Below are 27414 nucleotides of genomic sequence, written 5' to 3'. Positions count from 1 at the left end.
AGTGATGGGGGCGGATTACGGTCCGGTTACCAACATAACAAGGATAAGGTAGTTCCGCTCGGTGTGTAATTGAACAGGGCTAGGGCTACTTGAATACCTCGAATACCTCGAATAAGAAAAACCAAAACGCCGACCGGGATATTCCATGATGCCCCCTCAATCCCGTCAAACCATTACCCAGTCCAGTCCACCCCGATCCCACAGAAAGTGCCTTACACCAAAGTAAACGGCGAACTCACACCCTCAAAAGCCCCGATATTCCCGCCCAGACTCTTCGAATCCCCGTAATACCGGATCCGATACACGCCCGACTCCGCCCAGTCCTCCGGCTCCCACACAATCTCGACCTCGCTCGTGCCCATGATCTCGTTCGTCCTCCGCCAGTTGAACGCCAACGCCCAGTCCCCATCATCCCTCACCCTCTTCCACACGGACTGTTCCCCCTTGCCAAACAGACCCAGCTGCTCCACCGCCGCAAACGTGCCCTCGAGACGCAGGTTATTCCTCGGATTCGCCCCGACAAACACCACGCTCACCGGCGGCTGCTGGCCCCGGCGATAGACCCGATTCACATCGGTGACCACGTCGCCGAACCCTTTGAACAGCGGCGTGCCGTCGAACACGACCGGCGAGATGAACGACAGCGACCGGTTCGTGTTATCGGGCGGGAACAGCCCCAAGTCGTCATGGGGCGGCGGCGGCGGGGCGCCGGCACCGAGGTACGACAGGAACGACAGCGTCACGTTGATGTACGCCGCCAGCGTGTGCGGGCCGTACAGCGTCGAGGCGCCCTCGTAGCGCTGGATGCCATACTCCTCCTCGGTCGTGATGTAGTGCGTGTAGCTGTTCGCCGGGCCGCCCAGGACGACGACGGGGGCGGGGCTAGCCGGTGCCGGTTCTTGGTTGCGGCGTTCGTCGTCGAATAGGGTTGCTGAGGCGTCCGCCACGGCATTCTTCCACCGCCGGCCGGACATGGTGGTCGCTTCGCCGGGGCTGACAATGATGAATAGCTGGCCGACGCGGAACGCCTGCACGTCGACAATGTTGGGCGTCCAATCGTAGGGGGTGTGTACTTCACCGACATCTAGAAGGATCGGCTTGGGATCGTGGCACGCTCGCTGCTCGGGCGTTGCATCCTTGAGAAGGCGAGAGACAACCTGCCAGACAGGCGATGTGGTGTTTTCGTTGCCGTCGTGCTGCGTAAAATCGAACGCGCCGGGGCCGTCCGATGTTCCGGCGGCGAACGAATACCCGAGTGCGGCTGGGCATGTGCGTGCCTGTGAGCCGTTCGGGAGAAGGAATGAGAAGCCAGACATGTTGTGAAAGGTGTGAAATGACTTGACCGGCCCGCCTCGAACGGGAACCGGGTTTCGCTGAAGCTCGTGGTAGAGTGCCTGAGCAGGCTCGAACTGCCGTTTTCCTACCTCGAAGCATGAGCTCGCCCCGTTGTCTTGGACCCGGAAGAACGGTCCGCGGGCGTGGCATGCCTGAGATCGGCCGTCACTGCACGTGCTGTTTTCGAAGCTACACATCTCCCCCGAGCCATCCTCACACCACGCACCGAGGACGTTGGGGCTGGTATCGCCGACGTTGGCTTGAGAGAACCCGGCCACGAAGTTCTCGGCTGCCGTAGGGTCTTTGCAGGCGCTACTCTCGAATAGATAGGCGGCCACTCCTTTATTGTCGCCTGCGATCAGAGTGTTGTTGCCGAGTAGCGAGGTCCCGTGGGTGGGGAACCAGGTAAGGACGCCAATGTTCTTCTTGTCCGAGGCCCGCTGGAACTTGAGCAAGGTCAAGTCTTTCTCCACGGACCCGTCGTCCTCCGCGCTGACGTTGTATTTGGCACGCTCTTGCTCCGGGTTGGCAAGATACGCGAACAAGCTGCGGTTTATGTTGGCGCCCTGCACCTTGGTGGTGCCAACGCTCAAGTACCCAGGCTGGAGACTTTCGTGTGCCTTACGAATCGAGAGCAGGGCACCGTCAACAATAGCACGGTGGCCCTGGTGGTCGAAGCCTTTGCTGGTAATCTGAGGAAGCAAGTAATTCAACCACCCACCAGGACCGGAATGTGAGTGAGTGCCCGTTACGGCAACGTTATGGTGACTGTAGACAGCGTAAGACGGCCCGAGCGCTTTGAGCCCGTCTATGATGCCGTATCGGATGGCGGTGTCGCCCGACTGGGTGTCCAACACCAGGTAGACGAACCTCTCCTCGGGCTTATCAACGCTCCCGACAATGAAGGCTCGTGAGTATAGTCGCTGTCGTAGACCGGTACCGAGTTGCTTTGGGTCCGCGTAACCCATCAGGTTGATCTCGACCACGGGTCCAGTGATATCAGCCTTGCCAACGCCAAGGAGATAGAGGTCTCCGGAAGGCGGTGCCCGGTTGGGTTGCTCGGCGGTATCCAGCCAGTGGGTAGCCCATCCTGAAGAGTTTCCGAATGGCAACGCCCTACATATGAAAGGGATGAAAAGGACCAAAGTCAGGATGGCCGCACAAGATAGAAATAATCGCCGGCGGTGTATCCTTCTACCATCCCGATGAGATGCCCATTCTTTCCGATGTTTCCGCCCCGACTCTTGGCCTGTGTGAGTCTCGAGTGCTGCATCGCCCTTCTCGGCTTCCGTCGGAGCAAGTAAAGGCTCTGCCAACTCTGCTTGGGCCGCCATGATGAGAATCGCGGGCGGTGATCACGGTGAATGAATATGATGATGCGATAGTTTTATCCTGTCATTGCTGTTACGGATGACATAGCCCCACTGCGATGGTATTTGGAGGGATGCGGTTGAAACGGCAGCACGAGGTACCTTTGTGTTCCCTTGACCTCGCGGCGGCTTTCCAGGTTGCCAACACGGCAAGGTGCTTGGTGTGCTTGGCAGCCGTTCCCGGCAGTGGAAAATCCCCGATTCGATCAATGGTTCGGGCCCCGCTGCCAAGCATTTTCTCACAGGAGTGGAGACCAGCTTTTCGATCGCGTCCCTTGGAGCGTTTCTGCTCTGGCCATTACGGTGCATGCTCATGTACCTGCAGAACCGCCCGATTCATGACAACCACCCGTGTTCGAGAATCTCAAATCACATAATCGAACCTACCCACCAGCCGAAACCCAATTGACAACTACGACACAAAACACTCGCCAAATAAACACCAGCGCCTCGATCCCACCCACCCACCATGCCCATCACCATAGTCCACGAGTCGCTCCCATGTAAGGGCCCCCTCCCTCACCCTCCTCCCACCAACCGCGTCACACAGTCACAATCCCCACCAGGCAGCTAACAACCCCCAAACAGACGTGGACCCCGAGCCCACCGCGGCCGAGCGCGCCGCGGCGGAAGCCCTCATCGCGCACGAGCGCACCCTCGAGCCCGACGACCCGCACCACATCCACCTCCCGCCAGCACCCACCCCCACCGCCTTCCTCACCCCGCTCCTCACCGCCGAACTCACCCGCATCGCCAGCACCAACCCCGAAGGCACCCCCTCCAAGGCCAAGCTCGCCGCCCTCGACCTCGCCCGCTACGAAGCGCCCGACCCGCCCTCCCCCACCACCCTCTCCGCCCTGCCCCCCTCGGAAGCCCGCGCCCAGCTCCAAGACCTCCTGTCCCGCGCGTACGCATCGCACGGCTACGTCGCCTCGCGGCGCGCGCACCTCGCGCTGCTGGAAGCGTACGGCAAGAACGCGTGGCTGGTGGGCAACGCCGGGTTGGAGGCGGAGGTGCGAGCCGCCGAGGCCGAGCTGTCGGCGGCGCGGCGCGAGGTGGACGCGACGACGCTGCGGCGGCGGCAGGCGCAGGACGCGGTGGCGGGGGAGATGGCATCGCTGGAGGAGGCGTGGAAGAGGGGGGTGGGGAGGGTGCTGGAGACGGAGGCGGCGGTGGAGGGGTTGAGGAGGGAGGGGCTGGGGTTGAGGAGGTTGTTGGCGGAGGGGGTGTAAGTGGTTATTTGGAGAAAAGGGGGGGGGGGGTCTTTTTGTTCTGATGGCGGTGGAGAGAGGGAGGGGAGGAAGTGGTTGAAATACCAGGGCATAATATACCTGCCGTAGGACAGACGCGGTACCTACCTGCATCTCGCTGAGTACATTCGCTCGGAGATGACCGTCGACCAAATCATAAATGAGGACATATAGATTGTACTTTTACTGTACATCTTCCGCTATCTGATGGCAGTCCGGGGCAAGTTTTCGCAGAAAGGAGCTTTGGGAATCCCTAAACGCCGTCCCGACCCTCGTATGACTCTCCAGCCCTGCTCTCGTTCTCTTGGATGAACATGACCACCAACCGCGCCGTTTCCATGCAGACCCAACCTACTGCTTCCTTCTAAGACACCTGCAGCGGATCCATCTCCTCCACGCCCGTCTTGACGCCCACGTACTTGGTCCGCCTCATGATGCCCTCGACCGGCCCCAGCAGCCGCTGGAAGGCCGACTTGCCGAGCCGGGCGACCTTGACTTCGGTCTGGCTGACCACGCTGGCGGCGCGCGGCGCATCGTTGAGCAGCGCAAGCTCGCCAAAGAAGTCGCCCTTCTTGTAGTGCTTGACCGGCGTGTCGTTGCCGCTCCTATACGCAACGGCCTCGCCGGCCTCCAGCAGGTAGAACGAGTGGCCGGGGTCGCCCTCGCGGATAATGGTGTGGCCCGCGGGGAACTTCTGGCTCTCGAGGGCGTCGGCAATCTTGGACCGCTCGTAGGGGGTCAGGCTCGACAGCAGGGGCACCTCCTCCAAAAAGCCTTCGTACATGCGACGACGGGCGAAGGTCGACTCCATCAGGATCCGGCGGAAGGTCACACGGTCCAGTGCCCACAGCGTGCATTGCGGCTCGGCCGAGATGACCGTCGCGGCCCGCGGTGCGTTGTACATCAGGGCGAGCTCGCCAAACGAACCGCCGGCATCGATTGTGCTGACCTTTTGTCCCATCCCGTCGGGTCCTGGTTGCAGTGAGCCCCTGCTGTTAACATGAACATCGAAAGAACCCTTCTCGACTACATAGAAGAAATCTCCGGCGTCGCCTTGTGTGATGACCTGCTAGGGGTTAGATGGTGGCACTTGCTTGAAGGGATATGCGCTGGCTCGCTCACCTTGATTCCCTTGGTGGGAATCGGCTTTTCTACCAGAGCCCCCAAAACCTGAGCGCTCTGCTCGTCGTCGAGGTGGCTGAACAGGAAGTTACCGCTGATGGCCTTTTTCAGCCGGCCCAGCTGTCCGGGCGTCTTGGGATGTACGGGAGGCGTCCAGTTGTCGTAGCTATCGCCAACTGGTTTAAGAGACTCCGCCGACACCGACGTACGACGGCCAAAGTTGTACTGGGCAGGATAGCCCTCTGAAACTGGCGGGCTTCTCAAGCCCGAATGTTGGGGTTCCGAAGCGGAGTCGCCTCCAAAGGGTCCCCTAAACATGTTGCCGCCCGCCACCTGAACAAAGCTCGGTGTTGTGGGCGAGGTGACGGTGTCGTTCTCGTCCTCTTCGGCCACCCTTTGCATGGCGCCCGTGTCGAGTCTGGAAGAGCCAAACGGGTTCGAATTCGCCCCAAAGGGGCTGGTGAAGCCCGGGCCTGACATCTCGGAGGAAGCTTCCAAGAAATATGTGCCTTTACTAGCTCGGATCGCCAAAGTCCGGCGACTCTTATATTTGGTCCCGTCTGAACAAGATGTGAACAAAGCAATGTTATGCTTGCGAGCGTGTGTGTCGTGGCCGGAACCACACGATCAATAGTTGCTTCGCGGCGTGTTTCTTAAAACTCTGGAGGTGAGACAAGTTAGAATACAGTTCGACACAGACTGCACATTCCAAGCTGGGGGACAACTCGCTAGGGGGCTGAAGCAATGGGATAGGCACGAAAAGTAATCACGCGCAACCCAGTGATCTGCAATCGGGTTTCGATAGCGATCAGTTGGGTCTTGCCATGACCCAAAAACAGTTCTATCATAGCTCCCGGCCACGAATAGATGTCCCGTCAAAGAGGGACCATGCCACCCATGGACGGGATTTGAAACAGATCAGGCCGGACGAGCTTGTCAAAAATGACGAGAGGCTTACTTTCTGTGTTGCCGCCCGGCAGGGCTGCGTAGGCAGACAAAGGCGTATGGGTTGGTTGGGGAGAGCCTGCTTCCACTCGTTTCGGACGTGGTCTCAGCAAGGTGTGTGTCGAGATAGCTGTAAGAAAGGGAGGACCCGTCGAAAGGCTGCAGCGACAATTCGGAGATGATAAAGACGAGCAGTGGCCCGAACCACGGAAATGAGGTCGGAACGGCTGATTCGCAGGGAAAGCGGTGTGGACAATGAATAAAGGCTGGTTCGGACGTGTCCGGCGCAACGAGATGAGATGCGAGATTAGGCCGACACTGCACTCTTCTTCCCGTTTTGCTGGAGGGCGCAAAGAGGAGATCGGCAAAGGGCGAGAAGGCAGGGAAATAAGGCACCTGCGACGATCAACAAAGGCGGTACTGTGTATGACGACGGGAAGAGACCCGGGGAGATGGACGGCGGGATGATGAGGATGGGGTCTTGCGACGAAGAAGGCGAGGAGGCGGGAAGATGGGAGGATGGAAGCATGAAGCTCGAGGGAGGTTCCAGTGAGTTCATGAGTGGGGTGCCTTGCTTTCCGCCCGCCCTACAGTATGCGGGAGGTATCTCTACCCTGCGCACGTTCCTTGAATGCATCATCACTGTAACACGCAGCCGATCAAGGACCGCGTTCTCTACCGCGGGGACAACATCAATACCGTGATTTATCTTGCGTAAATTAGCTTGCATTGTTTGTGTTTTTTGGTGTAAAATAATTGCGTGCCGTGCCGTCTCTCTTTTATCTCTCTCTCGATTTGTTGCCCCGGTACGCTGTGCATCGAAGCCAGCAGAGGCATGGAAGTCGGGTCTCGGTGTCAGGGCTTTGAAAGCTTTCATGTTCGGACACCCGCACTGTGGGCGAGCTCCAGCTTCCCCTCCTTCATCCCCCTCCGCGACCAGGCCCTGGCCCATGCCTTCTCCACATTCTGTCGCTCGGCATCGCCGCTCATTTGCGTCGAATGTTTCTAGAAGACGCACAGACTCGGGAGTGGGCCGACCCCCCCTTACTCTATCCGGACTCGTGACCTGCACACCGCCCAATCCAGCCCAAAACCAATGGTGGGGGTATTCTGGTTGGTTTCCCCTTGCTCGCTGACGTGCTGCCGCCAGCTTCACCGACCTTCCTGGAGGCTTCTCTTGCAGATCTGCCGCCTTCTCCTCTGGGAGGCGGCGATGGCAGAATCTCAGGATGGGAGGACAGGCAGAGCTCGCGCTGTGTTCTGCTGCATGCCCGTTTCCGACACCCGGGCATGCCGGAGTCAAATTTGACACAACAGCGGTTGGCTATCATACACCTTGACTTGGGGACAAGCGAAGCCGCAGAACCTGGTAACGGGTTCGTTACCTGGTTATTAGAATGTTGTCAATTGGCTGCTCGCCTCGTGCGTAAAAAAAAGCCGGGCTCCTAACTGTGTACTTTGTGAAGTCGAGATGTCGACGAAACCTCGACTGCAGGAACGAAACGTATGCGATTTGGATGCCCAAAGAAAATAGACATACTCGACTAATTTTCATTTTAGTCGATCAAGTTCTTTTGCTATTTGCGTTGCTTCTTTTTTCTAGTTGATTTCTTTTTGCTTCATTTCTTGGAGTCGGGCGTTTTTTTTGGCCAGAGGGCGCTGCTCCAGCAAGGGAGCCTTGCTCTTCGTTCTTTTCGCGGGCCAACGGACGGCCCATTCTCGTTCTTGTATGTACATACCCTGCGCGTGGAAACATTATGCAGTGCAGAGCAATGAACCGTTTCTGTGCGACTACGAGAACGGTAGAGTAAGTTCATCAGTCAGACTCGTATAGTGTAATCTGTACTGCGTAAAGACCGAATCGCTCCTGGATGTGAGCCACGTGCATAGCCCCGTGACTGTTTCGCATCTCAAAACCGGTTGGCACCTCAATGCCTCAGCCTCTTTGCCAAGAACAACACGGACCACCTTACGACGCCCAGACCGAAGGCTCCGTGTCTCGAAACGCTCCTTTTCTTTTACAACTCCTCTTTGGCATCCCGGGACCCTGGGACCGATCACGATAACGACGACCAGAACTCGCCCACCATGGCGCCCCGCCGTCGCCGTGGCGCCGCCAATGATGCCGGCGACGATGCCGGTTCAGAGCCGGATGCGCCCAAGAACCGCCCTCCCAACACTGCCTTCCGCCAGCAGCGCATGCGCGCCTGGCAGTGTGTGCTGACGCCCAAACTTATCGTCACCATCTTCTCCATCTTGGCCGCCATCTACCTCGGCTTTGGCGCCTACCTGACATACCTGGCATATACGGTACGCCCGGCTGCGGCCCGCTCATTCGTTCCTCCGCGTAGCGAGTACTAACCATCGTTTCTACCTCTAGGTCCGGGACATCCGTATCGACTACACAAACTGCAGAGACGAAGCGACGAATGAGTTTCGGCCGATGGATCCAAAGTACATCACGGCGCACTTCTCGAAAACCGACAGCAATTATGATCCCTACGAGGCAGAATGGATGACGGAAAGGGTGTCAGTAGAGGGCAAGGGCTTTGTTAGCAATCGCACCTTCTGCCGCATCAAGTACAACATCCCCGAGGAGCTGAAGCCCACCGTCAGCTTTTTTTACAACCTCGAGAATTTCTACCAGAACCATCGCCGTTACGTCAATTCGTTCAATGCCAAGCAGCTCCTCGGCGAGGCCGTTGACGGCCGCACTATCAACGACTCCACCTGCGGCCCGGTCGCTTATGACCTAAGGGGAAGCGGCAAGATCATCTACCCCTGTGGTCTCGTTGCCAACTCCATGTTCAACGACACCTTCTCAAAGCCGCTCCTTCTGTCCGTGCCTGGCTCGAACGCTGCGAACGAGACGTACGAGATGGTGACCAAGGGGATCTCATGGGGCGGCATGAAGGATCTCTATGGCAACACCAGTTACAAGCTCGACGAGATTGTTCCTCCACCGAACTGGCGTGACCGATACCCGAATGACTACACCCCCGAGAACCCCCCACCAGATCTGAAGCAAGACGAGGCTTTTCAGAACTGGATGATGCTGGCTGCAGCGCCCAACTTCTTCAAACTCTACCAGAGGAACGACAACGATCCCATGAAGGAGGGCCAGTATCAAGTTGACATCGAAGACAACTTCAAGACGACCGAGTACCACGGCCGCAAGGCTTTCGTCATCACCACCCTCTCCACCATGGGCTCCCGCAACATCTGGCCAGGAATCATCTTCCTCATCGTGGGCGGAATTTGCTTGATCCTCGACATCTGGTTCATCTTATCATTCTTCTTGTGGAAGCCCCGCAAGCTCGGTGACCCCTCGTACCTGTCGTGGAACCAGCCCTCGGCGCCTCAGGGGCAGGCGGCATCATAAGAGTATGAAGACAGTTCGGAGCAAGGGAGCAGGCAGTACGTGGGATGCTGAATGATTGGGTGCTGCTTGTTTTTGTTGTTTTTGCGAGAATAGTTTGGGATGTGGATTTACACGGCGCAAGACGGGCGGCATAAGGTGTCTCTTTTTTTCTCCCTCCTTTTTCATTCCCCATCAATGTTCTTGTTCTCTTGTCCAATGTCCCCACCGAAATGAAACCGGCTTGTTGCTATGCATTGTGTTGTTTGTAGAGATACCCATCTGCTGAGGAGGCAATGGGCATTGGATATCTGGATATGGGTAATGAATTGAGCGGTCACTGATCTTGCCTCATTTGCTCCCAGCGACTGATTCCCAGAGAGACTGAGCCTGATAGGGAACCACCTTTTCTCGGTTTCGTGACGTTCCCAACCTTCATATGAGAGGTAAAATAACTATTATTATCTAGGCGCAAAACTTGTAGTCCTAGTTAGGTACCAAGTGCCTACCACCCTACTTACCTTGAGGTAGCTCACTACCTCTCTCCGTTGTTGCAACTCGTCTCCTGTTGTCCTCTTCGACAACGACACACTTTCCAAGACTCGTCAATTGCATCGCACATCAGTGAAATCAATCAATCGGATGCTCGGCTATCAATTTCGTAAAATCACATTTTTCCTCACAAAATTCAATCCCAAATATTTTATTGAACCTCAGCACCGAAAGTCAATCGGCTGCGGCCTCAGGCCAGGAAACCGACAGGAACCACTTAGGCACCAGCCCCACCAAAACGCGACAAGGCCCGTGACGTGAGCGCGCAACGCGACCCTGGAGTTTTTTTGGCACTGGCCACCGCCCTGTGGCTCCCTACCCGGAGGTAACCTGGAAGCTCCATCGCGGTTCTTGGTTGCCGCATCGTTCTCAGCCAAAAAGGCGACAACCACTTTCTCCCTTCATCATCACACCCGCTGTCGGGGATAGTTCTGCCATCGTCAATCGCAGCGATTTTAATCGCCCACAATGGCAGACATCAAGATCGACAGCAAGGCCTTCCAGGAGCGCTTGTCGCACTTTGTCACGGCATGGAAGGCCGACAAGCGTTCCGGCGACGCGCTGTTTGCCGGCGCCTCCTCCATCGTCGTTTTGATGGGCAAGGTTGACGAGGAGCCCGAATTTTACAAGAACAATGCCATGCATGTATGTCTCGACAAAGGCAGGACGGATGCAACTGTCGCGCACCGCTAACACGTCTTCACAGTTCTGGCTGCTTGGCTACGAGTTCCCGACGACGCTGATGCTCTTCACGCTCGATACCCTCTACATCCTGACGACACAGAAGAAAGGTTCGCTTACTCTGAATCTTTCCCGCTTGGCGCCCACCATGCTAATCCATCCGTCGCACAGCGAAGTACCTCGATCAGATCAAGGGCGGCCGATTCCCTGTCGAGGTCCTCGTACGAGGCAAGGATGCCGCCGAGAACGAGAAACTCTTCGTCAAGATTACGGATGCAATCAAGGCAGCAGGCGTGAGTCATGACTCATTGTGTCCCTTGCCGCGCTCCCCGAGCTGACAACAATGGTGCTGTAGAAGAAAGTGGGCGTGCTCGCCAAGGACACCTCCAAGGGCCCGTTCATCGACGAATGGAAGAAGACGTTTGCCGACAGCTGCAAGGATGTCGAGGAGGTCGACATCGCCCAGGCATTGTCCGCGGGTGCCTTCTCGATCAAGGATGAGGCAGAGCTGCGCGCTATGCGCACCTCGTCCAAGGCCTGCGTCGCCCTCCTGACTCCCTACTTCCTCGACGAAATGTCCAACATCCTCGATCAGGACAAGAAGATTAAGCACAGCGTCCTAGCCGACAAGGTTTTCAACAAGCTTGAGGACACCAAGTTTTGGAAAACCGTGGAGCTTCCCAATCGCCAAAATATGCCCGCAGATTTCGACCCCGAGCAGCTCGATTGGATCCTCGGGCCAATGGTGCAGAGCGGGGGGAAGTTCGACCTGAAGTGGCAGGCTGATTCGGACGACCAACCGCTCCACCCTGGCATCATCGTCGCGGCCATGGGTCTACGGTATAAATCATACTGCTCGCAAATCGCCCGGACCTTCATGGTTGACCCCAACAAGTCGCAAGAAAGCAACTACAAGTTTCTACTCGCAGTTCACAACCTGATCCTGAAGGAGATTCGCGACGGCGTTGCCGCCAAGGACGTCTATAGCAAGGCTCAAAGCCTGATCAAGTCGAAGAAGCCCGAACTTGAGAAGCATTTCCTGAAGAACGTCGGGTACGGCATCGGGCTCGAGAACAAGGACCCTACGCTGATCATCAGCGCCAAGAACTCGAGGACACTGCGCGACGGTATGACGCTCTGCATCACCACCGGGTTCAGCGATATCCAAAACCCGGACCCCCAGGATAAGAACAGCAAGGTCTACTCCCTTGTTCTTACCGACACAATTCGTGTCACCGTTGGCGAGGTGGTCGTGTTCACCGGCGAGGCGCCTGTCGACGCGGACGCGACGTCCTTCTTTTTCAAGGATGAGGAGGAGGCCCAACCGACCCCGAAAAAGGAGAAGAGGGACTCGCGGGTGGGTGCTGTTGCCACTAAGAACATCACCAGCACGCGGCTGCGGTCCGAGCGGAATACAGCACCCGATGATGATGCGGACAAGAGACGAAGGGAGCATCAAAAAGAGCTCGCGGCCAGGAAGCAGAAGGAGGGCATGACCAAGTACGCCGAGTCCACCGATGACAAGAACGGTGTCGAGGTCAAGAAGTTCAAGCGCTTCGAGTCGTACAAGCGGGACAATCAGTTTCCGCCCAAGATTCGGGATATGGGCATCGTTATCGACCAGAAGAACGCAACCATCGTCCTTCCCGTCATGGGGCGGCCCGTCCCGTTCCACATCAATACCATCAAGAACGCCAGCAAGAGTGATGAGAATGACTGGTCTTTCCTGCGCATCAACTTCCTCTCTCCGGGCCAGGGTGTCGGCCGCAAGGATGATCAGCCCTTCGAGGACGCAACAGCCCATTTCGTCAGGAGTCTGACTTTCCGGTCCATGGATGGTGATCGATACGCGGACATCGCGAATCAGATTTCAAACATGAAGCGCGAGTCCGTCAAGAAGGAACAGGAGAAGAAGGACATGGAAGATGTCGTGGAGCAGGACAAGCTAGTCGAGATCAGAAGTAAGAATACCCTACCCGCACTCAGCTCTTTCTTAGATACTGACGTACCCCAGATCGACGCCCGGCTGTGTTGGATAATGTCTTCATTCGACCAGCCATGGAAGGCAAGCGGGTACCTGGTAAAGTCGAAATCCACCAAAACGGTATCCGGTACCAGTCGCCTCTCAGCACTACACAACGAGTCGACGTCCTGTTCTCCAACGTCCGCCATCTATTCTTCCAACCATGCCAGAATGAGCTGATCGTCATCATCCACCTTCACCTTAAGGATCCGATCCTATTCGGCAAGAAGAAGACCAAAGATGTCCAGTTTTACAGGGAAGCGACGGATATCCAGTTTGACGAAACCGGCAACCGGAAGCGCAAGTACAGGTATGGTGACGAAGATGAGTTCGAGGCCGAACAGGAGGAGCGCCGCCGCCGCGCGGAGCTCGACCGTCTCTTCAAGAGCTTCGCCGAGAAGATCGCCGAGGCCGGTCGCAACGAGGGCATTGAAGTGGACATGCCGCTCCGCGACCTCGGCTTCCACGGTGTCCCCAACCGCAGCAACGTCTACATCCAGCCCACCACCGAGTGCCTCATCCAGATCACGGAACCGCCATTCATGGTCATCACACTCGATGACATTGAAGTCGCCCATCTGGAACGCGTGCAGTTCGGCCTCAAGAACTTTGATCTCGTCTTCGTCTTCAAAGACTTTACCCGGCCGCCTGCCCACGTCAACACCATTCCCGTTGAGTCGCTCGAGGACGTGAAGGAGTTCCTCGACTCGTCAGACCTCTCGTACTCGGAGGGTCCGCTCAACCTCAACTGGTCGGTCATCATGAAGACGGTCACGGCCGACCCGCACCAGTTCTTCGTCGACGGCGGCTGGGGATTCCTGCAGAACGACTCCGACGACGAGGGCGGCTCCGAGGAGGAAGAGGAGGAGAGCGCGTTCGAGATCGACGAGAGCGAGCTTGAGGAGGCGTCCGACTCGAGCGAGGAGGGCTCCGACTACGACTCGAACGCGTCGGCCGACGCGAGCGACGAGGCCGAGATGAGTGACGAGGAGGAGGGCGAGGACTGGGACGAGCTCGAGCGGAAGGCCAAGAAGAGGGACCGCGAGAGCGCGCTGGAGGAGGAGGAGCAGCAGCGGAGCAGCAGCAAGAAGAAGCAGCGGAAAAGATAAGTGAGGAGTAGCTAGTGAGTGAAGGGGCCGGGGATGGTTTATGTAGGTTCTTGGGGTCGGGCCGGGAACACGGGAACGGGTTCTTCTTGTTGGTTTTTACCGTGTAAATTTACAGAGTCACTGGGTCTGCGTTGCCATTCCAGTTTGGTTGATTCTGCTGGCAACGGCGGGCTGGGTTCTCGCGGGAGTCTGGGGGTCGTTAAGCCCGAAATTTGTATTGCTAGTCCTTTTCCAAGGGACATTTTATCTTCTTTGCCATTGCTACCCGGGGAGTGTAATGCGGCTGTTGACCTTGGCTTCTCGAGTTGCAGCGGGAGAGGTGGATTTTCTTGAGAGTTAACCAACAGGTATTGGTTTAGTAATTTTATTTATTCTGGACGGCTTAAATTCAGTTCACCCAGTGTTGTCCAGTTGCCGTTTTATGTCGACGCCGCTAAACCGGGTTGTCGTCCGCATCGCCTGTGTGTGAGGCTTGGACGAGCTACCCCCTTATCGTTGATATTCTCCCTTCCAAAGAGAGGGAAGAGCAAGGGCAATAAGCCAGCTCTATCATCTTTCCTCTTCCCGCTGGTTTGCATATACCCCTATTACCACCCAAAATACAGTCAGTGATACATATACGATGAGCAAAAGAGACAACCAAGGTAAGCCAGACAAGCAAAAAAAAAAGAGGAGATAAAGAAAGTCAAAGAACTCACCGACAAACCTACCGTCCGGAAAGGTGATCGGCTACGAAAACCCTGCTGAGTTGAGGAGTTTTGCTTCGTGGATTTCGAACCCGCACCCTTCTAGCTGTACATACAATCAAGGGGAAACACGAGTCACCCGCTGGAACACGAGCCACAGCCCCCTCCCTGCTACACCAAACAAGTGACTTTGCGGGGTGATGATGTGGGAAGGCGCGGGATGTGGCTATCAAGGGCTAATAGGGTCCCTGGGGGAGAGGGGGGGGGCCGGTTCGGATGGGGGACTGTTGTGGTGGTTTGGGAATGGAAGATCGGGTAGATTCGCGGGGAGGGGGGGGTGGGGGTTTACTTGTCGAGTGAGGAGTGAGGAGGCTCAGGAGTGGGATAAACTTCTACATGCTAACGAGGAACTTTACGATATATTGGGCAAGCCATCCATTCCGAGCTAAGAGGATGGGGTTATAACACTGTTAGTAGAGATAAATGGCGAGTCAAGCGAAGGAGTAGGAAGAATAAACTGATATCTCTCACTCGAGGCCAGCAAGACAAGGGAGAAAGTAAAATAAGAGGGACTGAGATAGGCGTTCGTATCATGAAAAGAACCGAAAGAATAAGTGGTTAGCTAGACATTCACTTTCGGCTGGTTGATAGTGAGTAGTGAAGTGGTACCTTTTGAAAGTGATGCCCAAACACCAAGACACTTTCTCTCTTCATCTGCTGTACTTGAGAAAAGGGAAAATAGAGTGGTTCGATGAGAATGTCTCAGCGCCGCAAAGCAGTTGATTAACGTCTAGATACACAGGATAAGACATACGTTCCAGTATACGAGCTCGTCATCGAGGTAATTGGCATCTCGTTTATTCTTAAAACTGCAGCAGCAATGGCATGTGCCTGTCTCCCTTACCCAGCGGCTAACATATGAACAATCATCGCAAACGGTGATAACAGTTGCAACGAGACAACGGCAACTACGGTCACGGACGGTGACTCCGTATCACATGTTCACCTACCAAAGGCCACAAGGGGGGGAGTCGGGTTAGCGTCTTAGGAGGCTGAAGAAACGGGGAGTGGTGAGCGAATCCTGAGAGCGAGTGCTGGCACGATGAAGGAGTTGCCGGCCAAGCCAACCGTGTAACTCGTCGCGGAAGCCAACAACAAACTCTCGTTCCGCAAGTGACGCCGCGCCAGCCCCAGGCCGCCCTTGAGCCAAGCGGTGATACGGTGCTGGTGTATCTGAGACAGACAGCAGCCAGTCCAGCCGACGCTTTTTTCGGCCCCTTACCGCCCCTGGCGCTGTGCGCGCTCGGGGTGGTGGAAGGTGCGCCGTTCCACAAGTTGGGGAGGACGGAACGGAGCCTGGCGCTTCTGCTGACCCGAGGGAGGGTGCTACCCGGCCCGGGCAGCTGGGAAGGATCCTCGGCCTTGGACACGAGCGTGGCCTCACCCCCCACCCGGGGGGCACCCTGTGCGAGGCTCCCAAAAAAAAAACCGCACCATCCCTCAGTCCACACACTTGTCATTTGTGGCGTCTCTGGTGTAGGACAGGAAGAGGGAAGATGGGCGCGCATCCGCCCTTCGCTCGGGAGGAGAGCAGGTCCACGGCACAGTGCTAAACGGAATCACCCGTCGCCGGCCACGTTGTTGTCATTGTCAAGACCCACGTTCCCGGCTCGATGAGGCCGCTCAGACACCCGCGCATCTTGGGGGAGGGCATGCACGCAAGAAGGACAAGCAAGCATATCCCTGCCAGACCAGTCCCAGCGGGGAGGAAGCTGCAGGCCGTCCCCAAGATTCCCAGGCCGAGGGGACCCGGTGAGCGAACTGCGGCCAAAATGTCTCAGCCACTGCTGCGGGATCTGCCAGTCAAGATGCCGTGCTCAGCACATGGCATCATCCCGCCCGTTGTTGACCTGAGTTACCCAGCAAGCAGTGAAGCACGAAGGGGACAAGCAAACACGGGAGGGCATGGATGGGATGTGTTGATGATGCATGGTTCGCACGTGCCATCCATCCTTTCCCCATCCGTCCCCCCCCTCCCCCCCTTTCTTCGCTTCGACGAACCGAACCGAGCCGTTCAGGCAGAGCCTCCTGGTTGCTGGTGCGCCGATCTGCTGTTGTGAAGGAGCATGAACATGAGGGCGCGCCAGGGGACCCCACGCGAGCGTTTGGCGTTTGGGAGCTGAATCCCAAGAATCATTTTAGTCCGCGATGAGAACGGTGGGGCGTTCCGAGACCATTCCCTATCCGTCCGGTCGGGCATTAGCGTTCGACACGAGACGAGGGGTCTCTCTCTGGAGCCGGCTTGTCGTCCCCGGCCCCAAGCTCCCTCTCCCCCCCGGCGCCCTCGGTTCGTTAGGGGATCCAACAGGCCGGTTCGAGGAAGGGAGCGCTCCCTTTACTAGCAGGGATGCTCGTCGCCGACACCAGGCTTTTGTCTCATTCTGCTTTTCAGCTTCGGGTGAGATGGGACCATGGGGCGCGATCCATCCGCTTGGCTTGACGGACGGGAGGAACCAAGCATGCCGTGCTGACGGGGTCGTGTTGTTTGTTTCGGCGGGAGCCGATGCTGACGTTGATCTGGATATCGGGCTGGGGAAAGCTCGTTCCTGATGCGGTAAACCGGGGGCAGGCGAAGGGGACATTGATGAAACGGGAGATAGGTCCTGTCGATCCCACCAAGGACCGCACGAGTATTGGGGGGCTCTGGGAGCTCCCGTTCTCGACGTTGATATTCCGGAGTTGCTGTGTCAGCATGTTTCGAGAGACTTTCTTCAACCGTCTGGAATGGCTAACGGCGTGTTTGGTTGAACGTGGTGGCCACGCTCCTGGACGAGCACAGCAGCGCCACTATCACGTCTCGGGGATGATGTTCTTCACATGTTTCGGTGAAGGTCGTGATGCACGTGGAATATTGAATCTTGATTCGTACGGATCTCGGGGGCGTCGACAAGTGGATCGACAATGATGCTGCATCTGGTGTGTGCTGTGCGGGACATACGTATAACCAAGATCCGGATCTCCCCGTGTCCGTGTCTCTCCATGTTTAGAAATCACTTCTCGGGGAGGGTAATTGGCGAGAAGTTATTCGGGTGTTGATTGCTGTGGCTGATTCAGGGTCTGGTTGGTGTGACTGACGGTGCATGATGGCTTGCGCTCGGCGTTGGAGAAGAACACTTGCTGCGTACGGAGGCTTGAACTCATTGCTTGGGATGTGCCAACAACCCCAAGACAGGGTTGTCCCGCCTGGTGAGACTGACTTGTCCCTCTTGATCAAAAATGGCGCTGCTAACAAGGTCTTGATGTGGAGTCCTCGAACGCTAATTTCAGCGTGACCAGCTCTCTGGGATTCTGCAGACGAGATCTCTCGATTCCTGTCTCGGCCATGGTGGGAGCACGATTCCACAAGCTCATGAACTCCGGAGAGGGTGCAACTGTATCGTACCCATCACACGAGGAGGCAATGAAATACTGTGTACGTCGATGTCAGCAGCCAATACTGGTGCTGTTCATCTTGCCTCCTTCCTCAGCCCTCAGCGGGAGGGCTAGTACAAAAACGGGAACCGGTCACAATTGGGTTCCCTCGTTCTCGTCGGTTCGGTCTCGGACCGCTTGTGCACAGCAACAAAGGCATCGACCACGAGGCACAACCAGGGTGACCAAACCCACAGGGCACGGTTCGCAGATGTCAAGACTTGCTGGTGGCCAATGGCAGAGCTGCAGGTGAGACCATTCTCGAGGCAGGCTGCAGCCCAAAGTCTCACACTGTCTTTGCGGTGGTCGGAAAACGTCCCCGGTGAGGATGGCCCCAGAGGAACCTCGGTGCTGTCCAACGACAAGTGGGTGACAATTTGGGCGGTTAACCCGATGGATGTTGAGCGAGCTCGCTTACCTTTGCACAACATTGACTAATGTATGAAAATCTCCGACTGACATTTGCGGCGTGAGAGTGTTCGGAACAAAAACAGCACCCGGGCCTCAACTGCGGAATGAGTTGGTGTACCCTCAAGCGCAAAGGGCACCACGGGCCGTACACAGCGCATCGACTGGCTGGATTTTGTGGCATTCTTCCGCAGAGGCTTGGATGCGCAGCGTGTGGCACTCGTAATCACAACCGTTCAGTTGCTAGCCGCCGTAACCACTTGTGTGAAGGCAGACGCCGGTGAACCGGGCGCCAAGGGCTCTGACTGGGGAGGTCAGACTGTTCATTGATCGGTTTTCTCTCCGCGCGACCTCGGGCAACAACGGGGCGGGGGATCTGAAGTTTTCCGATCAGGCGATCGGAAATCGGAGGCGTGCCTGTGGGGTAAGAGCGAAGAGATCAAGTGGAAAGCAAGATGCGGTGCTCGCCGTGCTCGTCTCACGCGCATCTCGTGTTCAGGCTGAAATATAAGGACCGATGGTGCCCAAGATTACGTTCGGAAACACGGTAGCGCCCAGATAGGATCTTTTTTGAGAAGGCGGGCGCACATGTGCCTCGTTTCTCTGTTGGCGCTTGTTCCGAAAGCCTGCGCCATCTGTCAAAAGCCCATCGAGATTGGATCGCAACAGGGGTGGCCGGTTGCCTTGGCCCTGTGTCCATGTGAGAACTTCGAACCGGCCTTCTATGCGCATCTGGCAGCGACCCGAGCGGAGAACCAATCTTTCGATCTCTCGGGCGAAGCAAGTTGAGATCATCGGGCATCGGTGAACAACAAGAAGTCCCCGAAAGGGTGGGCAAGTAATTTGGGAGTCTGATGTATAATCGCTCACTCAGATGGCGATATCTTCGAGCCCTGCTGGGGCAACGAGCCCGGTCTGGCGCGGCTCGTTGGGGGCCCCGTCATGGGTCGGAGAGTGATGGGGTTGGCCCTTGGGCGCTTGCAGTTCTGTTGGCATCGTTGAGCTGACAGAGTGCCCTCCCACTGACCTTTTCGATCGGCTCAGGCAATGCCACATGGCAGAACATCCGGGCACACAAGACCCATTTCGCCTGTGACTGTGACGAGAGCGTTCTCCGAGTGGTAGTGTAGGTGTGGTGACGGCATCTCGTCATGCGGGCGGTGGACAGGAGGAGGAGGGATCAGATAAATTGCTGTTCTGAACGCAGGAGCAGGCACGATGCAACCCCATCGGCGACTGTATCTGACATGGCCCATCATGCTGCGGGCCAATCTGACGTTTGCCAGTCGATGCATGGGACAAAGACGAACAGCGACCGGGGGGAGTGGGGCGGCCGGGGGGCCAGTGAGCGAACGTTGAGCGGTGGAGGGAGCGCGCTCGGCAAGGAATCCCACACCGTGTTGGAGGCCGGGCTGGTGTTAGCGTCTGTCACTGCTGGCACTCGATTGCACAGGACGCCAGTGATAGCGCAGGAGCGACATCGGTAGCGGACCCGCTCGGATGAACCCAGCGGGAGGGTTGTGAGATGTGATTTCCTGCAGTCATCGCCTGATCCTGGGACGCGGCTGTGTGCCCCGGGGCCAATGGCAGGGCTGGCCACGTTCTGCCCCCCCTTGCCCGAGGCTGTCCTTGCCCATTCAGGAACCATTCCCGATCGCAGGGGCCCATCCCGCGGGCCCGCAGAATGGGCAGGATGCGATCGCCCGAGTCGACCCATGTGGTTTTCTGGTTTTCTGGTTCGGTGATGATGAGGCGCCGTTATGACCAATGAATGTCTCGTCCTGCGACGGACTGATCGGCCAGGTTTTGATTGCCGACATCCCCTCGGCGGATTTGCATCTCTCCCGCGAGCCCGCCCACTCACCGCGCAGACAGGTGAGGAGGGAAGAGAGGTGTGGGATGTTGGAACGGTGCGGGATTCCATCATCCTTCGGACTGGGGTTCATCTCCGTCATGTGGTGTCGTGCTGTGCATGCGGTATGCACAGTACATACCAGTACATGTAATCTGTACATAGCAGCATCATGCAAGGCGAGCCGCGCGGGCAACTCGAAGATGCCTCGTTGCGGCCAGATAACGAGCCGTCGTCCGCATTCCGGCCGAGTCTCGTTTGTTTCGGTGTTTCGAAGAGGTTGCCGAACGAAGGCCTCCAATCCGGCATCTGTGGAATGTGATGTGAGATGAGAATGGATTCGAGTCGAGTCTCCACATCCCATGTTCCAGCGTTCCGTTCCCAGGACATGGGATGTGTCCCCTCCTTCCCCTCCTCCCCGGCTCGACGCCGGCTGTCCTTCCGTTGGAGTCGGTTCTGTCACAATGGAAGTGGGCCGAGGTCAAAGCTCCAAGGCCCCCGAGGATGGAAGCTCGCCGACTCGATAGCGGCACATAGGTACGTACATATGTACATATGTCCTCCCAAGGAAAGAGTGCGTTTTCGGCAAGCCGAAAAGTCCCCCTTGGAGCCGAGAAAAATCCCAGGAAATTATTTCGACCCGAGTTTGGCGAACGACCTTTTTTTTTTTTTTTGACAGGCGCGCACAACGGCGAACGAGATCGTCTCCCGATGCCCGTGTGCCAGAGTATTTTTAGCACTGGCGGCTCGCGGTTCGGCGTACGTTGCGTGGTGTGGTGGGGTGCGTCGCACGTGTCGAACAATGCGGGTCAGGTCATCGAAGCTCTCATCTCCGAAATGACGATGGTCCCAAGATCTCGCTAACTGATAAACGAGTTTTCCCAATTTGGGTGAGCACCTCGCCGGGAATCGCCCACGACCTATTCATCCGGACCGGGTGTTTGGGTTGCGGAGTCGGGTGCGGGCTTTCCATGTGGCGCCTGGCTCTCTGTGGGCATCGTGTGGGCTTCTCCAGACGGCGAAGGAAGCCAATCGTGGGATTGTGGTGAATAAAACAAAAGAATTATTTCCTAGCTTGACTAGGATAATGCCGACTCTGGACTGCAATGCCGACAGGCGTTCCATCCAGCGCCGATCTGAGACTCGCCGGTAATGACGAGTTTCGTTTCTTGGTGACCATTTCGTGTGTTTCATGCTTTTGGGGGCTTTTGGGGGCTGCTGGGGCAGAACAGTGCCAGCCAGGCCTGCCAGGAAGTCCCAGGGTAGGGTCGCTCGCTTGCCCTGGTTCCGTGCATTGAATCTGGAGTGATCCCATTGGCTGCCCAGAGGGTGGGGTTTCCCTCGGTCGTCCTGCAGCCTGTTGGTTCTTTGGGTCTGCCATCCGGCACCATGCCTCTCGGATCTGCCTTCACATTTTGAGGCCCCGATGCAACCGTTCGATTAGCGAGGGAAGCCAACCCCCCAAACCTTGGCCGCGCCGAGGCTAGCGCGCAGTGACAACGCCGCGCCATCGACCAAAATTGGCTCCGCCCTTTCATCTCGTGACCCTTGCCGTGGGAACGGCCGTCTCGCGGGGACACCGCAAGATCCGATCGAGCCAGCCTCGCGTGCCTTGTCGCCCAATGACTCGCCGCACCACTGTCACCACACAAGCACAGCACGTCCATCCATTCCGACTGCCACGCTGCCCAAAACATGCTGCGTTTGGAAACGTCGCACACACGGCGCTTGTCCGGGGTCCCAAGCCTCGAAGTTCCCGGCATTTGGGAGAGTTGTACCACCGTACTTCGTACACAGTACACCATCGGTTCAAAATTCCCCCAAAAGTTTCGAATTACAACTGCCGCGCCACCCGTCCACTGATGGCACCACCCCGGGGCAGCAGATCGCTCACATTCCCACCAGTTTCCGTGGTGGGTCGACCGTTATTTCTTCCGGGGCCCGCTTGACCGCCGAAACGGGTAGCATCTCCTTGCTTTTCTCCAACTCAATCGAGCGCCCCAGTCAGTGTGTTGTTTGGAAACGTACGTGTTACGGCACTGTGCCTCGAGGGAGGGGATGAGAAAGGGCCATCATCCATATTGTCTTGGCGAATGAGACATTTCGTTCTAGAAAACGCGCGAGACTGATGGGATGTCCAGCGCAGCGCGGTTAACGGTTGGCCTGCAGGCACTCAACCCCCTCCGTACTGCTCGAAGCCACCACGAATGGTTATTAGTTACGTCTTTGCTGACGGAAGACCTCCGTTCGATGCCCGGAGCCGACGTTTCCTTGGCTTGGGCGAGTTATTGGGTGCCCCCAAGGCACAGTGCAATGCACGCGGATCGGACGATCGAAAAACTACGGCGAGATCTGACATGCATGTGGGGAGCGGCACAAGAGGGAGGAGGCCTTGAGATGGCAAATTCGGCAGTTGCCTTGTCGGCCTTGATAAAGGCATCCAGGGCCGGGCAGCAGCAGTGTTTGGGTGTTGGCGGCATGGGCGAAAGCTGTGCTTGCTGCTGCTTGCCCATGCACAGTGCATTCCAGATAACTAACCGCCATCCTCCTCCTGTTCAGGCTCCCAAGCTCCGAGGCCCCCAACTCCATGGACTCTTATCGAGGACCTCTGCCTGGGGCAATGCGAGGACGAGACTGTATCTTTGTATCATTTGATCGAACCTCCAGGCTGAGAGCGCGGCAATCCATCCTCCCGCAGGTCGCCCGTCTCTCCTGACACCTCGCACTCACCGCATCGGCTGACTGGGGTTCGGGGTTCTCGTCAGCCGGAAAACATCGAGATCACCCGGTTTGGTGGTACCCCAACTTGCAAACCACCCCCGGCGAGCGTCTTGGCCCGGTGAGATTTTGTGCCTCCTTGGCCCCCTTTCCCGTACCAAGACGGGCCCCCACCCACGCGCCAATCTCATCAGGGCAATCTGGGTTGCATTTTCCTGGCGTCTCTTCCAGATGCCCGGCCCCAGGTCGCGCCTTACCCAATGCCGGAACACGGTCAATACGGTACGATACACCCTCACTGCATGTCCCACAGATTACCAACCTTTTCTGCAAGCTCCCCGCCCGCAGAGGGATTGACTGTGTGCCTAGCGCCTTACCTGCTGCACTGCCCAAGTGAGTCCAGGGCCCTAGTAACACTTGCCTGAAGGATGGAATGAGACACGAGGCTGGCGATGGATGCCGCATGAATCCCGTAATGCATTCGCACTAGGATAGACAATCCAGCACAACCCCCCGACCGCCTCTCCTCGCCCTTGGTCCCCGGCCACGCGAAGTCGCTAACGTTAACAGGTCATGATCCTCTGCAGGTTGCCATTCATCCGAGTATAACTACTGGACAGTACATGCATGTACAGCATCTCGCCGACGCCCCTGCAGCCTCGATCGTCCCCGCTTCTTCTGCACTTCGTCTCTCGCGGATCTCCGCCCTGAACGTCCTGGAATCTGGCAGGGACTTTCATCAAACTCGATGTACGTACCGACATAAAGGAGTGCGCAAAGCACAGCAGGAGCGGGTTTGTGGCCATGGTTTAACTACTAAGAAAGGGAGGGGGGGGGGGCCTCCCTTTCCCACGTCTTTCTGGCCGGGGCGATCCTTCGCAGCGGACCTCGCCGAGAACGAAGGGCAGGACAGCGCAGTTCGGGAGAAACCCGAGGCGTGTATGTCCAGACCTGTATGGACATACGGTAAGTACATGCAGGAAGGACAGACAGACGGACATCCATCCATGACACCAAAGAAACGGAACAACCTGGCACGTAATGTAAAGCTTGGCGTGTTTGGCTTTCCTGCTTCCCCACTCCCCATCACATTGTGGACAGAAACAAGACGGGGGAATTGCTGGGGTGGGCCCCGGTCGAGGTACCTGGTCAGAACTCCGCGAGACAAGGAAATGGTGCGAATGGGGGGGGACGGCACGTTCCCACAAACCATTTCCACGGGAGCCCGGGCGGATCCACTTGATCTCGATCGCCCCTCACCCCAATCCACACAGTGCCCATCGTCCCGAGTGTGGACCCCGAGCAACTTGCAGCCCCCCCCCCCCCTTGCACGGCGAGTCGGTCCAGGTCAATCAGCTCCTGACAGAAACAGGAAACACACAAAACCGCAGCACCCGCCACCGCCTTGTCGGATTCCCTCCTCGGTCTGCACCCTTACCCATCTGCCCATCCGCAACTTGTCGCCTTCTCACGAGTGCGTTGCACCGGATTGAAGCTCGAGTGTTACCTGGTTTCTCGACAACGAACAATAGAAAAAAGAAATTGAAAAAGAAAAAGAAAAAGACAAGGCAAGACAGGAAAGCAAGCGAGCTTAGAACCAGGACTCGGTTATTTGCCCCCTCGTCGTCACCATCGAACGACTGCTGCTCTCGCCTCCCGCCCCTTCGCTACCTTATCTATCCGTTGCTACGCGCTCGCATGGTCAGGCGATTTGGGAGTGGTCAAGTTGCAGGAGGATATCGTTGACGGAATACACAAGAGACCCGCTATGGAAGCGGGTGGGCTAGGACAGAGGCAAAGGTTTGTGTGTTCCAAGATAAAAACATCTACGTTTCCAAAACTGTGCCCCGGACCCTAACTCGTTGCCCGTGTTGTAGCGGGATTCCAACCTCCAACAGCGCTGAACAGTACGACAAGCGGCCGAGAGAACGCATCGAGACATCATATCGAGACGGACCGACCATGGCGACCGCGCCGCTAGTCAGCCCAAACACTCCTTACCAGCATCAGCACCACAGCTCGTTCAGCTCCAGCTACCCTTACTCGGCGCCTACTACCGGCATGCCCGGCATGATCTCGCCTGTCGAGCCCCGAAGGCCCTCGGAGGGGTCTGAGCAAGGCCATGCTCACCGGCAGTCCCTGCCTTCCATCTCGGAAGTGTTCTCCGAAAGGAAGTCACTTGGGTACGCCCCGCCACCGCCATCAGCTTCGATGCACTCAGCTCCCGGCCTGCCGTCACCCTTCACATCAGCCCCGCCACCGAGGCCGTTTTCAGACATGACGAGCGCAGACAAAAACCCATCGCCGAGGGCGTTGCACCCGACATCGACGTTTCCGCGCACCGAAACCCTCCCCGCATTTTCCGATCCGGGCCGACATGGGCTAGCGAGCCGGCCTGTGCCACCTCCACTGAACACCTTCCCGGGGCAGCAACCGTCCCCTCCGGTCAAGCTTGAGCAGCTCGAAGCCGAGCAAAGGCATGCGGAAGTACAATCCCTAACATCTACCCACCGGCCGCCGCCGCCGCCACATCTCCCTGGGTTGTACGCGGAAACCGGGCGACTCCCGCCTGGGCAACTTCCCTTGTCGGCACCGGCATATCCCATCTCCCCCAGGCATTCCGGCCCCCCGCTTCCGTCGCCGTACGATGCACAGCGGCCACCTGCGTACGGGGAGGAAGCCGATTATGCGCACCACCGCCCGTCTGATTACAAGGCGAATTTCGACAAGCACTTCCAAGCAAACGGGTACCAAGATGCCCTACAAGCAGTACGTTCTTGATCCGAGCTCGAGCTACACGGGAGGGAGCGAGAATGACGGCTAACGTGCGTGCGATAGATAATGCGGTCGTGCCGCACAGGCTACAACTTTGCCGAGGCGTACGTGGCCGCGGCCCAGGAACAACAGGGCTCGCAACCAATCCCGTCGAGGATGCCGACAGAAAACGAAGTGGGCGAGCTCTTGAACAACCTCGTTTTCGCCCTCAAGAAACTGGAAGACGTACGGGACATGGTTCAGCAGAATCGCATTCAGAACGAGCGCACGCGCGATAGCGGCGGCCGCAGCCCCGACGACGAGGACGTGTCAATGTACGGCGACGGCATGAAACCGCCATATGCGATGCACGAGGTCAAAAAACGGCGCGGTGTAAGTTTGACCCCCTCATGCCTCGCCCCCGCAAGCGAACGGCGCAGGACGCTAACAGCCTTTCTCACAGCGCGCCGCTCCTCCCGGCCGGTGCCACAGCTGTAACCGGGTCGACACGCCAGAATGGCGGCGCGGTCCCGACGGCGCGAGGACGCTCTGCAACGCCTGCGGCCTCCACTACGCCAAACTGGAACGTAAGCGACAGCTCGACCAAAGATCGCTCCGGCCAAAACCCGCCGAGGAACGAAAATAAACTGGATCCAAATCCGCAACCGCCCCAACCGCATGCTCTGTCCCCCGGTCGCCGACCGAATCAGCCGAGACCGGGGACAAGAGCGATTCTGTTTCTCAAAGCAGGCATATACCATTCTCACCGACTATTATTATCACTTTTCTCTCTTCTGTTTCGGAATACCCAGGTCTAGACAGACTAGACCATTATTGCATCGGATCATCGCCTAGCTCAGAGAGAGGAGCGAAATATCTATTTATCTGTTTTTTTTCTTTTCTTTTCTTGGTTTCTTTCACTTGTATATACCCCATACCCGCCATTTCTCTTTTTTACCTGGTTATTCGGGGGCTGGTACAGGTTTCGGGACCAACCCAGGAGTTACCATTCATTCGTCTCTGCCATTTCTACGGGGTGTATGCTGGTTTGGGTCCTTCTCCCCCCTCCGGGCGACTGGCAGGAGTGTGTTCTTTAGCGGGACCGTGAATAGAGGAAGTTGGCGAATGGGGGAGGGGGTTGGGTCAGAAAGGGGCAATTGGGAGGAAGGCAAAAGGCATTGGGAGAGGTGATACATATGATAGCGGATAGGCGTCCGGGGAGAGAGAGAGCGCAGCAGAATGGGACTGCCAGCTCGTCCCGTCGGCAAATACTACATTCTAGTAGACCAACACTCTTCAATGTCCTATGTTTCGGTGACCGTAAACTGCTAACTAATCTGCAAGGACGAACGGACAAACTAATGACAAGCACACCGGACAACAAACGCTAGGGCGGATGGGGGCAACCGTCCCCAAACCTCGCCACGTCCTCGCCGACTTACCAACGACGAACGAACCCATGAAAAACCTCGCACTGTCCCATTTTCCGATCCATTCTTACATTACCTGCCTGGTATCCGTATGCTTACCCCAACCCGCCCAGCTAGCTAACTGTGATGGAGTTATGCACATCGCCCGCCCGCCTTCCCATCCCAGATTTTACTATGTACATACACACACACTACACCCCACCCGACGAAACACCAAAAGCGCCTAGGGCGGGTGGGTTATTACAATACAGCACAATCAATCCCATCCCCACTCTAAACCCCCCCTTCACAACCCCATCCAACCATCCATCCATCCAACCATGTATTCCCCGACCCGAGACCCCCCCCTT

The 27414-nt window shown here is 57.1% G+C and overlaps 8 protein-coding genes across 8 annotated transcripts; 6 read left to right on the top strand and 2 right to left on the bottom strand.

Annotated features, from left to right (window-relative positions):
* Window positions 1–35: 35 nt before the first annotated feature.
* On the bottom strand, window positions 36–2808 carry B0H64DRAFT_383053 (Neutral/alkaline nonlysosomal ceramidase). Its single transcript, XM_062802917.1, has one exon. The coding sequence runs from the start codon at window positions 2667–2669 to the stop codon at window positions 213–215; it is 2457 nt and encodes an 818-aa protein (XP_062664768.1). The 5' UTR covers window positions 2670–2808; the 3' UTR covers window positions 36–212.
* A 151-nt stretch (window positions 2809–2959) lies between these two features.
* B0H64DRAFT_471204 (Pre-mRNA-splicing factor SPF27) lies at window positions 2960–3948 on the top strand. Its single transcript, XM_062807870.1, has 2 exons — window positions 2960–3208; window positions 3294–3948. The coding sequence occupies exons 1-2, from the start codon at window positions 3175–3177 to the stop codon at window positions 3935–3937; spliced, it is 678 nt and encodes a 225-aa protein (XP_062664767.1). The 5' UTR covers window positions 2960–3174; the 3' UTR covers window positions 3938–3948.
* A 99-nt stretch (window positions 3949–4047) lies between these two features.
* B0H64DRAFT_383051 (cyclic nucleotide-binding-like protein) lies at window positions 4048–6057 on the bottom strand. The gene is made up of 3 exons (XM_062802916.1): window positions 6036–6057; window positions 5078–5974; window positions 4048–5021 (listed from the first exon to the last, which is right to left on the bottom strand). Exons 2-3 carry the CDS (start codon window positions 5555–5557, stop codon window positions 4320–4322), a joined length of 1182 nt encoding a protein of 393 aa, XP_062664766.1. The 5' UTR covers window positions 5558–5974; window positions 6036–6057; the 3' UTR covers window positions 4048–4319.
* A 2053-nt stretch (window positions 6058–8110) lies between these two features.
* Window positions 8111–9404, top strand: B0H64DRAFT_313963 (ligand-effect modulator 3 family; the record flags this gene model as incomplete). Its single annotated transcript, XM_062800182.1, has 2 exons — window positions 8111–8332; window positions 8403–9404. The coding sequence occupies 2 exons, from the start codon at window positions 8111–8113 to the stop codon at window positions 9402–9404; spliced, it is 1224 nt and encodes a 407-aa protein (XP_062664765.1).
* A 697-nt stretch (window positions 9405–10101) lies between these two features.
* B0H64DRAFT_471201 (FACT complex subunit-domain-containing protein) lies at window positions 10102–14131 on the top strand. The gene is made up of 5 exons (XM_062807869.1): window positions 10102–10577; window positions 10639–10723; window positions 10785–10906; window positions 10969–12574; window positions 12628–14131. Exons 1-5 carry the CDS (start codon window positions 10401–10403, stop codon window positions 13743–13745), a joined length of 3108 nt encoding a protein of 1035 aa, XP_062664764.1. The 5' UTR covers window positions 10102–10400; the 3' UTR covers window positions 13746–14131.
* An 8072-nt stretch (window positions 14132–22203) lies between these two features.
* B0H64DRAFT_34093 (uncharacterized protein) lies at window positions 22204–22880 on the top strand. Its single transcript, XM_062801239.1, has one exon. It carries the CDS (start codon window positions 22296–22298, stop codon window positions 22815–22817), a length of 522 nt encoding a protein of 173 aa, XP_062664763.1. The 5' UTR covers window positions 22204–22295; the 3' UTR covers window positions 22818–22880.
* Window positions 22881–23287: 407 nt separating this feature from the next.
* Window positions 23288–24746, top strand: B0H64DRAFT_34014 (uncharacterized protein). The gene has a single exon (XM_062801225.1). The coding sequence runs from the start codon at window positions 23504–23506 to the stop codon at window positions 24371–24373; it is 870 nt and encodes a 289-aa protein (XP_062664762.1). The 5' UTR covers window positions 23288–23503; the 3' UTR covers window positions 24374–24746.
* Window positions 24512–26515, top strand: B0H64DRAFT_33956 (uncharacterized protein). The gene is made up of 4 exons (XM_062801205.1): window positions 24512–24680; window positions 24758–25649; window positions 25719–26027; window positions 26098–26515. Exons 1-4 carry the CDS (start codon window positions 24649–24651, stop codon window positions 26278–26280), a joined length of 1416 nt encoding a protein of 471 aa, XP_062664761.1. The 5' UTR covers window positions 24512–24648; the 3' UTR covers window positions 26281–26515.
* Window positions 26516–27414: the final 899 nt, after the last annotated feature.

This window comes from Chaetomium fimeti (genome assembly GCF_033439085.1).
Source record: "Chaetomium fimeti strain CBS 168.71 chromosome Unknown B0H64scaffold_1, whole genome shotgun sequence".
NCBI classification, from domain to species: domain Eukaryota; kingdom Fungi; phylum Ascomycota; class Sordariomycetes; order Sordariales; family Chaetomiaceae; genus Chaetomium; species Chaetomium fimeti.
Note: the sequence above shows the minus strand (reverse complement) of the source record. Positions and strands in the feature narration are given on the sequence as shown.

Excerpts from the sequence above, each read along its gene's own strand:
- B0H64DRAFT_34014 (XM_062801225.1), top strand. The coding sequence starts at position 23,504 with ATGCATGTACAGCATCTCGCCGACGCCCCTGCAGCCTCGATCGTCCCC.
- B0H64DRAFT_471201 (XM_062807869.1), top strand. The coding sequence starts at position 10,401 with ATGGCAGACATCAAGATCGACAGCAAGGCCTTCCAGGAGCGCTTGTCG. Across the intron at positions 10,724-10,784 it reads CCTGACGACACAGAAGAAAG|CGAAGTACCTCGATCAGATC; the intron begins GTTCGCTTACTC and ends TCCGTCGCACAG. Across the intron at positions 10,907-10,968 it reads ATGCAATCAAGGCAGCAGGC|AAGAAAGTGGGCGTGCTCGC; the intron begins GTGAGTCATGAC and ends ATGGTGCTGTAG.
- B0H64DRAFT_383053 (XM_062802917.1), bottom strand. The coding sequence starts at position 2,669 with ATGGCGGCCCAAGCAGAGTTGGCAGAGCCTTTACTTGCTCCGACGGAA.
- B0H64DRAFT_471204 (XM_062807870.1), top strand. The coding sequence starts at position 3,175 with ATGCCCATCACCATAGTCCACGAGTCGCTCCCAT. Across the intron at positions 3,209-3,293 it reads AGTCCACGAGTCGCTCCCAT|ACGTGGACCCCGAGCCCACC; the intron begins GTAAGGGCCCCC and ends ACCCCCAAACAG.
- B0H64DRAFT_33956 (XM_062801205.1), top strand. The coding sequence starts at position 24,649 with ATGGAAGCGGGTGGGCTAGGACAGAGGCAAAG. Across the intron at positions 25,650-25,718 it reads ACCAAGATGCCCTACAAGCA|ATAATGCGGTCGTGCCGCAC; the intron begins GTACGTTCTTGA and ends TGCGTGCGATAG. Across the intron at positions 26,028-26,097 it reads AGGTCAAAAAACGGCGCGGT|CGCGCCGCTCCTCCCGGCCG; the intron begins GTAAGTTTGACC and ends CCTTTCTCACAG.
- B0H64DRAFT_34093 (XM_062801239.1), top strand. The coding sequence starts at position 22,296 with ATGTCCAGCGCAGCGCGGTTAACGGTTGGCCTGCAGGCACTCAACCCC.
- B0H64DRAFT_383051 (XM_062802916.1), bottom strand. The coding sequence starts at position 5,557 with ATGTCAGGCCCGGGCTTCACCAGCCCCTTTGGGGCGAATTCGAACCCG. Across the intron at positions 5,022-5,077 it reads TTCCCACCAAGGGAATCAAG|GTCATCACACAAGGCGACGC; the intron begins GTGAGCGAGCCA and ends AACCCCTAGCAG.